This window comes from Podarcis muralis, chromosome Z (assembly GCF_964188315.1).
Source record: "Podarcis muralis chromosome Z, rPodMur119.hap1.1, whole genome shotgun sequence".
NCBI lineage: Eukaryota > Metazoa > Chordata > Lepidosauria > Squamata > Lacertidae > Podarcis > Podarcis muralis.
In genome coordinates, this window is record NC_135673.1 from 49,142,549 (window position 1) to 49,154,542 (window position 11,994).

The 11,994-nt window shown below is 49.6% G+C and overlaps 1 protein-coding gene and 1 long non-coding RNA gene across 2 annotated transcripts in view; one reads left to right on the forward strand and one right to left on the reverse strand.

Moving 5' to 3' along the window:
• The window catches only part of GPC4 (glypican 4), an 86,290-nt gene extending 78,482 nt beyond the window's left edge, over positions 1–7,808 (reverse strand). The window contains exon 1 of the mRNA XM_028715943.2: positions 7,473–7,808. Coding sequence (XP_028571776.2) covers positions 7,473–7,662 — 190 coding nt within the window. The 5' untranslated portion in view covers positions 7,663–7,808. The remainder of the gene's footprint in view (positions 1–7,472) is intronic.
• A 272-nt stretch (positions 7,809–8,080) lies between these two features.
• Positions 8,081–9,657, forward strand: LOC114589535 (uncharacterized). Its single transcript, XR_013391335.1, has 2 exons — positions 8,081–8,315; positions 9,534–9,657. It is a non-coding gene; the product is annotated as an uncharacterized LOC114589535 (long non-coding RNA).
• The last annotated feature ends 2,337 nt before the right edge of the window (positions 9,658–11,994 follow it).

Sequence of the window (11,994 nt, forward strand, 5' to 3'; positions counted from 1 at the left end):
TCTGAGCTTCATATTGGCTGACCTGACCCGCCACCAAGCATCTCCAAAATGCAGGAAAACAAGGGGACTGATTTGGACGCCCAGCAATGGAACAGAAAGGGTTGAAGTTTTGCCCAACAGGCCTGAAAGCAAACGGCAAGGAGCCAAGGCTGCAATGACAAATGTGTAAATCAACAAGCAACAAAGATGCAATGGCTGGTATTACCACTGAATGACAACTGCAGGAAGGACCATTAGACACAGTGCACAGCTGAACTATGGAGCTCATCCCCAAGAGGCAGCGATGTCCACCAGCTTGGATGGTTTTCAGAAACCAATAGCTGAAAGGGTCTTGCTTGTGACTTTCCTACATGGATTTGGTTGGACATAATGAGAGCAGGATACTGGACTGGACAGGTCATTGGCCTGACTGAGATGGGCGCTTCTTATGTTCTTATTAGGAAGAGAGGCAAGGAGATCCCAAGGAACAGAGAGAAGCAGCATCAGGGTGAAGAAAAAAGATACCGAGGCGGGGGGGAGGTGGAATGCCAGCTGGGAAGGACCATAGCTCTGTGGCAGAGAACCTGCTTGGCATTCAGAAGGTTCCAGGTTCACTTCCTGCCACCAGGGCAGACGATATCTGGTTTTCAACATCATGATATATCAGCAGCTAAACATCACGATTTAATGATACAGTGGTACCTCAGGTTAAGTACTTAATTCATTCCAGAGGTCCGTTCTTAACCTGAAATTGTTCTTAACCTGAAGCACCACTTTAGCTAATAGGGCCTCCTGCTGCTGCCACGCCGCTGGAACCCGATTTCTGTTCTTATCCTGAAGCAAAGTTCTTAACCTGAAGCACAATTACTGGGTTAGCGGAGTGTGTAACCTGAAGCGTATGTAACCCGAGGTACCACTGTATATCACAAAGTCTGCTTCTCCAAGGCAGTTTGGCCCCTCTGCCATCTGTTAGCAACGTTGTGTGCACTGGATCTGCCACTCCATGGTAAGGCCAGCTGGAACCCAGGCTTGAGAAAGGCTGGTTTACTGGGACCCTCCCCTGAATCTCTTTCCTCACCTGCCACATCCTCTCTAGACAACTCTGATGTTTCCCAGGCCCCAGCATGGTTCATCCCACCCCACTGGGACCCTCCGCAGGATCATCAGCCTCAAGGTCTTCCAAGACGTCTCCACAGCACTCACTACAGGGAGGATTTGTCTAAAGCTCTTCGGAAGCCATCCACGTTGTAGCAGTCACTGCTTCCTGAGGCACATAGTTCCAGAGTTGAACTATGCTCATCTACTTCTTAACTATATTGATCTGCAGACCCACCAACAGCAGGTGAGGAGGAGCAGCCGGATCAACTGCAAAGCAGTTACTATCTTCCTGCTTTGCAGACCATTCCTGGAGGACACTGGACCCACCCACCACCGCTTTGGGTGGGGAGATTAAATGGGGGAAGGATATTGGCTCGATATGAATGCTTTTTGGACTAGGAAGAGGTTAAAGTTTTGTTTATTTGCTAATTTGTGGTCAGAAAACTGCTTTGATTATTATTTGAACATTGTTATTGTTGTTCGCCACTACCTATACGGCTGGTGTATTTATTTCCATGTTATTTTATATTCATGTATTATAGGATTCCCCCCACCTGCACGCCTCCCGCCCCCCCCCCCCCCCGCGGCTTTATGTATTGTATATTCCTTTTGTTTTAAGTTGCTTGAATACCTTTGGGTGATAAGTTTAATAATTGAATGAAATAAATGAACCTTGTTCAGTTACTGTCTGTCTGGCGCTCTGTGCACCTTGCCCCTCTCCACCTACTTGGTCCTGCTAAATGGTGATGCCAGGGCTTGAATGTTGTAGCCTTTGTCACACAAAGCTTGGGCTCAATCACTGATCTATGGCCCTTCCTTTAAGACACAGAAAGATAGGAAGCCTCCCTATACCGCTGACCCTGCAGTGGTCACCTTCCAACATTCCATGCTGCTGAATAAATGAGACAGAGCCTATGTGTGCAGCACTTTAAAGCATTGAACCCGGGCCTAGGAGGCCAGGGTTCAAATCCCCACTTGTCCATGAAACTCACTGGGTGACCTTGAGCCAGTTGCTGCCTCTCAGCCTACCCTACAGGGCCGCCGTGGGGATTAAATGAGGGGGAGAACCACATAGGTCACCTTGAGCTCCTTGAGGGGGGGTGGGAAGTCAGATTGAAACTATTATCATCATAAATAAGTATAGATAAATAAATAAATAAATGGCATAGCCTCATCTCATTCTGTATTGTCTGCAGAGTCTGGCATTCCAGGGTTTCAGGCAGTCCTCCCTCCCAGCTTACCTAGAAATGCAGGGGGGTGGAGTTTGAACCTCAGGTCTTCCTGCAAATGCTCTACCTCTGAACTCTGGCACCTCCCCAAGACACAAAAAATAACTAGCACTGTCTTTGTTCATGGCAAGGAAAGAGGATATGCCACAGCTACCTGGAGGGCACCTGCAACAGTGAAGATTTACTCCCACTCCCTACTGTGTCAAGGTATTTGCTTAGGGGCTGTCTGTGTTGTGACAGTGTCCTAGACTCAGATGAATGCCTTAACCCTCCACATTTTTGAGTCATTCAGTCATGCATTTTTGTTATTGTGGGGGTAGTGTGAAATGGCACCGCCAGGGTGAGAGTCCTTGGTGGTCTCTCAAAGGCCCCGGCTAAAAAGGCACATCCTTTGTTCCTTGGGAGAATGCAGTCCAGTAGGTCATTCAGAAGGGAAAATAAAGGCAGCAGTCTCTCTCTTTTTGGAGGGGGTGGGGGGGGGAAACCTTGAAACAAGCAACTGTGAAAAAGAGGCTTGTTGTGGGGAGAAATAAAACGTTTTGGTGCAAGCGCAGTGACGACGGTTTTGCTTGCTTAAAGTGTGCAAGGTACCTTTGTCACACAATGCATCAAGGCAAAGCTGCAAAGGGGGTGTTCTGCAGTTCAGAAACAGCAACGAGAAGCTTAATGGGAGACTGACACATGGCTCAGCCAACTGGACCATGGCAGCAGACGAGTTCCTGGCTAGAAAAGCTCCACTGGCTGCCGGTCTGTTTCCAGGCTCAATTCAAACTGTGCTGGCTATGACCTATTAAGCACTATACAGCCTAGGTCCAGGCTATCTGATAGAGCATATTCACTCATGTCAACGTGCCCAGGTTAGAGATTTTTGGGAGGCTTTTGCCCTAGTCTCAGTCCCACCACCCTCACAGGTCCACTTGGTGGGGACGTGGACAGGGCCTTCTTGGTGTCTGCTCCCAGACTTTTTATTGTAATGGTGGGTGGGTGTAGAATCATAGAACTGTAGAGCTGTAAGAAATCCCTGAGGATCATCTAGTCCAACCCCCTGCAATGCAGTAATCTCAGCTAAAACATCCATATTCTACTGATGTTTAAATGTGTGCGTTTCTTTTAAAAATGATTGCTTTTCCCTGTATTTTTAGCTGCTTCTATTTTAGCAGTAAGACACCTGTCAGGGAAAGAGGCAGGATATAAATAAATATAACAACAACAGCAACAACAGGAGCAGCCTGTTCAAAGTCACCTGCAAGCATATGATTTACACAAATGCTATCCATGAACATTCCCAGTGGTGCATTTTGGTGGCACAAAGTGGCCTCCTTGGTTTTGGCACCATCTCTAAGGCTGTGGTGGAGAAGAACATCAGTGGCCCTCCAAAGGCCACGGGCAATGGGAACTGTCTTTGAGCAACATCTGGAAGGGCACAGCAGTTCTGAACTCTAGAAAAAGCACCCTTCTTTGCTAGTAGTGCCTCATATTGAATCAGCAGCCATTTGTTCATCTACCGCAGTGCTGTCTACACAGACTGGCAGCAGCTCTCCAGGGGTTCAAGCAGCAGATCCTACCTGGGGATGCTGGGACTTGAACCTGAGACCTTCTGCATGCAAAGCAAATGCTCTGCCACTCAGCTTCTGTGGCCCATTCTCAGGTAGCCTTGAGAAACATCACAGCAAGACTGAGCTGTGAATCCAGAAGGATCCACTCAAGCCTCACCTCCATTATAAACTTGAAAAAGCTGAGACCCCAGGAGCCTCGCCTGGAAAAAAGCCCTGTCGGCAGGACTTAGCCTCTATACAGAGGACTGTTCTATTTATATGTTGGGGGGCAGGTATAAGAACACGGGCCTACCTCACAGGGTCGTTGTAAGGATAAGACCTCAGAGATTTGTCCTTCTTCTATAGCAGGGCAGTACTGATCTTACGCAGTGCCTTACAATCCATTTTATTCTCACAGACGCCTCAGCTCAGTAGCAGAGCAAAAGGTCCCAGGTTCAGCCTTGGCATCTCTATGCAGGGATGGAATAAGGCTCCTTGGACGGCCATTTAGCATGCAGACAGTAATGAACTAGATAGACAAAGGACCAAACTCCACAGAAATCAGCTTCTAAAACCCCTAAATAGTAGGTTGTACTGGCACAGAACAAGAAGGGAATGCACAGAGACCGATCCAAAGTGCTTGGCGAAGTAGGGATTCAAACCCAGTCCTCCTCAGCTTTAAAGGAACTGGGCTGTAAGTGAGGAGAGAGACGCCCTGGAGGGTCACTGCCAGTCAAAGAAGACTGGGAAGTGCGGGAGAGCTAAATAGCAGGCTGACCCTGCGTAAGGCCTCTTCCTTCATTCTCCCTTCAGAGGGACAGCAGTGCATGCACATCTTCCCAGGGTCAATCTAGCAGAATATCAGCTGGGGAAGACCTCTTTCTGGCAGAGATCCTGGAGAGTTGCTGATTGGCTGCCACCAGTCAGCAAAGACCAACCAGGTGTCATCCAGATATTGGTAAGCTAAAACTCCCATCATCCTTGACCTGGGGTTGAATGGAAGTGTAATCTGGAGAGCAGGGAGGCTGGCACACAGTCCTGGGCTAGATGGGACAGTTAAAACAGGGTCCTTTATGCAGGACGCCATCCCCTAGTAACAGCTGGCTGAGCATACACTATACCTTTAAAGCACATTCAATACACATTTTTGACCCCTCACTGCAACCTGTTAAAAGTTGCTGGGAACTGTAACTGTGAGAGGTAAAACTACAGTGCCCAGAATTCTTTTTAGGAATAGGATTTGTTCTGAAGGAGCTTTAAAAGTACGGAACAATGCATGCAGCCTCTCTTGATTCTTAAGGGGGGGGGGGAATCAACACCTCTCTTTCCCACCTCTCCTCCCTAGGAAGTGTTGCTAATAACTCTCTTCTAAAGGGCAAGAGGCAAAAGTCAGGATGCCTATTTATAAAGCCTGGTGGGGTCCAAATGTAAAACCAGAGAAAGGCCAAGAACTTCCTGCAGAGAGAGTCTCACATTTCGGCAAGAAGTCCTCCAAAATTCATTGGCCAGTTAAAGTGATGCTCTCCCAAGGGGGTGACGGCAGCTTGGGGTGTGGGGGGCTGCCTAGCTGCACAATCTGGCAAGCAGCAAACAAGTTAAATGTGGCTTTTGCAATGTGACAAAAATACAGAGGGCATGTTAATTGCTTTCATTTAAAGATAAATACATCGGGGGGGGGGGCAGGGCATGCAGGGCTGGATGAGTATCACCAAGTGCCATCCAAGGAAGCCAAATGTCAGAAGACTCCTTCACAAAACAGTTTTACTCTAGAACTCCCTCCCACAAGATGTAGCAATGGGCACCAGGGATGCCAACTTGAATATTTGGGGGGACAGGTAAGCCCTGCCCCACATAATTGTTCACACGACGCAGCATATAAACACCATTTGAATGACAATGCCTATTTATTGGGGGGGCTCAAATATTTTACGGGGGGGGGGGGAAGACCCTTCAACCCCCAGGAGTTGGCTCCTATGATGGCCACCAACTTGGATGACTTTAAAAGAGGACTGGACAAGTTCCTGGAGGAGGCAGTGTCAGTGGTTAGATTCTTCACTCCACTGTTGGAGGCAGTATTACTTCTGACTCCCAGTTGCTGGGGGCTGTTAGTGGGGAGGGGGCTGTTTCCCTTGGGTCCTGCTTGCAGGCTATTTCCCACAGGGTCATCTGCTTGGCAGGGTGCTAGCCTAGTTGGGCCCCTTTGGCCTGACCATGTTGGCCAGGCTCTTCGTAAGTTTTTCTTCACCATCCTTCTTGGCATCCTGGCTATTCCAGGCCATTATCAATTTTCATCAACTGCCTGAAACGCAGGTCAAGGCAATGGCCAAGGTGACCAGCCATGTCTCCTCTTTATGGTTTGTCTCCCGAAACTACTTAGGAGTTACTGAATTCTTTCTTTTTGCTACGACAAAAAAAGCAGCGGGGGGGGGGGGGTAGGAATACTGTGTGGCCTTCTCAATGGCAGAGGCTTCTCAATTGCCAAGGAAATGTAAATGCAGTCTACCTTCTTTCCCACCAATCCCGAGTTCAGCTCCCTTGCTAGAAACTCCACCCCACTGCAAGAGGGGGGGGGGAGAGAGAAGAGAGCAACAGCCACATGGTTTGGGAGGCATCAATTGTTGCGAATTCCATCAGCAAATTCCTCCACGGTTTGCCTGAATTCATTTAGTAGATCCGAAGGGGGGCTGGGGGAGAGAGACGGGAGGTGATTTCCTCACCAAATAATCTCTCTTCACCCCTCCGCTTTTCAGCTGCTCCGAAACTGAAGTTGTTTAAAGAAAGAATGAGATGGCTGCAATCCAGGGCTCTCTTGAAAAGTGAGTTTGGAAAACTCAGGAACCCAGATTACAAATAAATTGTAATTGTGTGCGTTTGTTTGTGTGTGTGTGTTGGGGGGTTGCAATAAAAGGCTACAGCTTTTTGCCAATTTGTTCACTGGAGATTTCCCCCTCAGCTCTCCCCACACGGCCGCCGCCGCACGCCCCCAGCCTTACACAAGCAACAACTTGATAAAGAATGAGAGAGAAAGGGGGGCAAATTTTTCTCCTTCACACAAATCCCCATTCCCCAATTCTTTCTTTGGGGATACACGCGCCTACCTAGAAGTAAGTCCCACTGAGCTCCAGGAGGCTTACATGCAAGTAGACGCTCCTGGGATTGAGCTCCAAATCGAACTTCCACAGAAGAACGGCGTCGGGCTTGCAAGCCTTGTCCCAAGTTTGCAAAGGGGGAGGGGGCCCGGTATCGATGAGTTTGGGGTCCATTTCCCGCAACCACCCCAACGAGGCCCTGCTTTCCAAGGCAGTTCAGACAGCATGGGTTGCCAAATCAGAACTGTTTTTGACGTGGTTTTTTTTGGGTGGGGGAGCGAGTAAAGCCCCGGGGGTGTCCAAGGACAGCAGTTGCCGGCTGAAAGCTCTTGGCAAAACCTCGGGGAGAAGGGAGAGAAAAGCGACAGCCCCCCCCCCCCGGAAAAGTCTTGGTAGAGTCGTGGAATATAATAAAATTAAACCCCGAGCCTACTCCAGAACTGACGACAAAGAAGGCTTCTATTTCCCCCACCCCGCTGAAAGTGACCCAAAGCCGGTCCCCCACGGCTACTCCACCCCCCTAACTCCCCGCCGCCCCTCACCGTTGATTTCGTGGCTGGGCGCCTCGCTCTGGCTGAAACCTTTGGCCACGTAGAGCTTCTTGACTTCGGAACAACTTCGCGAGCGCGGCTCGGCCGACGACGAGGCGGCGGCGGCGGCGAGAAGCAGCCAAAGGAGCGGCCGGCCCCAGGCGGCGGTGGCCGGGGGCCGGAGCCGTGGGCGGGCCAGCATGCTGGACGAAGGCGCGCGGGCTCCGGAGAGGAGAGGGCGCCGCTGGCCACACGGCCCGGCGGAGGACGCCCTGCCGCGCGCGGCGAGGCTCCCCACCGCGGCCGAGTCCTCGGCGGCTCCGCTGCGGAGAAGAAACTTTAGGCGCCTCGGAGGGAAAGACGCGGCGGCGGCGGCGGCGGCGGCGGCGGCAGAAACACCAGCCGGGACAGGCAGCGGCGGCGGCGGCGGCCCCCAGGAAAAGCAGGAGCAGCCCGGCGGGGCGGAGTGGAGCTGGAGCCCTGCCTTCGCCTCCGCCTCTCCAAGCGCGCGCGCGCCTCCCTCCGCGCGGGGAAGCCGGCAGGCGCGCTCGGGGGCGGGATGGGAGTGCGGAGAGGGGGCAGTGAATGGGTGGGCTGGCCCCAATCGCGAATCTCCCTCCCTCCGCCCCTGCCCATAATGAAGATAAGAGAGAAGCGGCTGAGAGTTCGCAGGGGCTCTTTTTTAAAAAATAAAATAGATTGCAGCGCGGGTCTCGCTTCCATTCCCTAGGGTGCCCCTCCCTTCCAAAAGCAGATTTTTGGCCGCTGCTACGATCCTGGCAAGCCGCACGCCCCTCCCCCTCCGCCTGCGCCAGAAGGGAGACCCATTGAGTTCAATGAGAGCCTAAGGAACAGGTGAGGGGTGCGTGGGTGGGTGTTTGCCGGCGCGCCGTAGGCTGCAAAAATCTTCCATGCGCTTCCTCGCGAGTAAGCCTTCCAGGGACTTGTTTCCGAAGCCACGTGCATAGAATGGCTCTGACGGAGGCGGGGAAAAGTGTGCCGTTGCTCACCTGGGGGCAAGTCCTGTTGAAAACAACTGGTCTTACTTTTGAGCAGACGTGCGAGGGGAGAATGGAGCGGGCACCGTTAAACCCTGAAAGTAGGCGGAGGGTTGGATCCGCGCAGCCTGTTCCTGGTGAGGTGTTTGCAGAAGGAAGCCTGAATGAAGTCGACGCGGGGGGGGGTCGTTTTCAGGTAGTAGGGTAGCCGCTCCCTACACCAAAAAGTCTTATTACAATGACAGAAAAGAAAATGAGCATTTATTGACACCACCAGCAGCTAAACATGTATCCTGCAACATGTTTAGGTTACAATTCTGTTTATTTCCTTTCGTGTTGGTTCCATGGCAGGCTGCCATCGAGCTTACTTCATTACAGCTAAGTGACATTATGGAACCCGGGAGACCAGAGTTCAAATCCCTGCTCAACCAGGAAGCTCACTGGGCGACCTTGGACCAGTGTCTGAGCCTGACCTTCCTCACAGGTTGTTGTGAGGATAGAATGAGGAGGAGGAGCTATAAATGCAATAAATAAAATTATTACCATTATTATTACCATCCAGCCTTCACTAGCACATCCCAAAGCAGGTTACATCATTATATTCAGAATTAAGGACAGTTAAAACAGAGTTCAGTCCCAGGAATAAGGTGGGCCCTGAAAACACACATCTCAGACTACAGGTAGCCGGAAATAAACTATTGCATCCCTTGGGACTTACTTCTGTGGAAACACATAATGCACAGGGCTGTACACTACAGTGGTACCTTGGGTTACAGACGCTTCAGGTTACATACACTTCAAGTTACAGACACCGCTAACCCAGAAATATTACCTCAGGTTAAGAACTTTGCTTCAGGATGAGAACAGAAATTGTGCTCCGGTGGCGCGGCGGCAGCAGGAGGCCCCATTAGCTAAAGTGGTACCTCAGGTTAAGATCAGTTTCAGGTTAAGAACAGACCTCCAGAATTAACTAAGTTCTTAACCCGAGGTACCACTGTATTTGGTTCAAATTTATTAACTCACCTGTTTTTCACTCAGCTGTGTTTTGTAACAAGTTCATTTGTTTTTCAAACAGATTTGGCCCCATCTTTACCCTCTTGTGTGTGTGTGTTTTACTGGCAACTTTGACATTTTTGTGGTGCTGACACAACAGCTAAGGAACCAGATGCCTTTACAATAATAAACAGGTGTTACACTCAGTGGTGCGTCTTGTCTGTTATTTACTAACTCCATCAGATTTGCAATTCTACACTCCTTCTATTGGAGGCTTATTAGTTATTATTAAGAGGGAGGGGGAGATTCCTGGTACTCCCAACATTTCTTTGTTTTCCTGCAGGCCTGGGTTAAAAGTCAGTGACCCAAATGGATTTTGATGCAGATCTTTTCCGTGTGGCGATTTCTGATTGGCAGGTAAACCAATTCAAATTAATTGGTTGTCTTTGCACATGTGTATGCGTGCTTCCACAAACACACACACACACACACACATACCCCAAGCATCAGTGGTGTTAGCATCTCATAGAATCATAGAGTTGGAATAGACCACAAGGGCCATCGAGTCCAACCCCCTGCCAAGCAGGAAACACCATCAGAGCACTCCTGACATATGGCTGTCAAGCCTCTGCTTAAAGACCTCCAAAGACGGAGACTCCACCACACTCCTTGGCAGCAAATTCCACTGTCGAACAGCTCTTACTGTCAGGAAGTTCTTCCTAATGTTTAGGTGGAATCTTCTTTCTCCTGGAATCTCCTGGAGCCCCGCCTCTCTATCTTTAACCACACCCCTCCCATGACTGGCCATGCCCTTTTAAAAAAAGAAATAGATATAAACTTGCCTATAGCAATTTTAATAGAAAATCTACTGTCATGCCTAAACACATTTTCCTTCACTTTAAAGTTGCTATGATTCTATGATCTATTTCCTTACATTTTTAGAATTAAGGAGTAGCGATTTTTCCAAGGCATGGGGACAAAACACACACATTTTTCCCAGGCAAAAGGCTATCTTAAGAAATGTTGCAGCCCAAATGACACCCTTTCTCTCTCTTTTGAATAAATTTTATTAGGGTTTATAGAGAAAAATGCAAAACTTAATATCAAATATATTTTCTTCTTTTTTTTATCCGAACTAAGACTTTGATTTAAATACAATAAAAATATAAAGAGAATGGAGGGAGAAATTATTAAAAACAGAGAAAGAGAGAAATAAAGAAAAATTAAAAAGAGGTTGAGAGAGAGAAAAATAAAATTCAGAAGGTAAGTCCACTGTATATAAACAAAATTCACTTCATCCACTCCAATGTTATACCCAACAAAGCCACTTTCTATAAACAAACACCCTTTCTCCAAGTCAAGATGCAGAGCACCCCTGGCCAACTGGGCTTCTTTCGCTGAGACGACTAGAGCGCCGCCAGCGGATAACTCATTCTGAATCTGACTGGACACGGGTTAGAGCTCAATGTCGAGCCTACCAAGCAGCGATAGCGACGGCAAAGAGGACTTTCTTCACCGCCTCTATTGCATCTGCAGAAAAAAGCAGCAGGAGACTTTTTCAGGTGGTTCGCAATTTAGCGGAACCACCTACTACATTGGGGCCCAGTATGGGCCACATGATCTCCTGCAATGATTTTTGCAAAGTTTTTTGCAGATAAAGTCACTCATATTCGGAAGGAGGTAGACACCACCATGGGAGCAGGGCTGGGGCGGGAGAGTGCTAGAGCTCTGTCTGGTCAAGTTGCGTGGGATCAGTTCCAATCTGTTACCTCCGAGGATGTGGGCAGGCTGCTTGGACGCGTGAAACCGACCACCTGTCTCCTTGATCCTTGCCCATCCTGGCTGATAAAAGCAAGCCGGGAAGGGCTGGGCGATGGGCTCTGCGGAGTGGTGAATGCTTCCCTCTGTGAGGGAGCCTTCCCAGACCCTCTGAAAGAGGCGGTCATTAAACCGCTTCTTAAAAAACTATCTTTAGATGCGGCCAATATGGCCAACTATCGCCCAGTCTCAAATCTTCCATTCTTGGGCAAGGTGACTGAGCGAGTGGTAGCTGAACAACTCCAAGCACGCCTGGAGGATGCGGACCATTTGGATCCCTTCCAGTCCACCTCACCATGGGACCGAAACTGCCTTGGTCACGCTGGTCGGTGATCTCTGGTGGGCTAGGGACAAAGGTGAGAGCTGTTTCCTAGTTCTGCTGGGTCTCTCAGCGGCTTTTGACACCATCAACCATAACATCCTTCTGGACCGTCTAGAGGGGCTGGGAGCTGGGGGCACTGTCATACAGTGGTTCTGCTCCTTTTTCCTGGGCCATGTTCAGAAAGTGGTGGTGGGGGATGAATGTTCAGACCCCTGGGCTCTCACTTATGGGGTGCCTAAGGGTTCTGTCCTCCACCCCATGCTTTTTAACATCTACATGCAGCTGCTGGGAGAGATCATCAGGGGGCTTGGGCTGGGTGTTCATCAGTATGCGGATGATACCCAGCTCTACTTCTCTTTCAAATCAGAAACAGTGAAGGCGGTGAAAGTCCTGTGTGAGTATC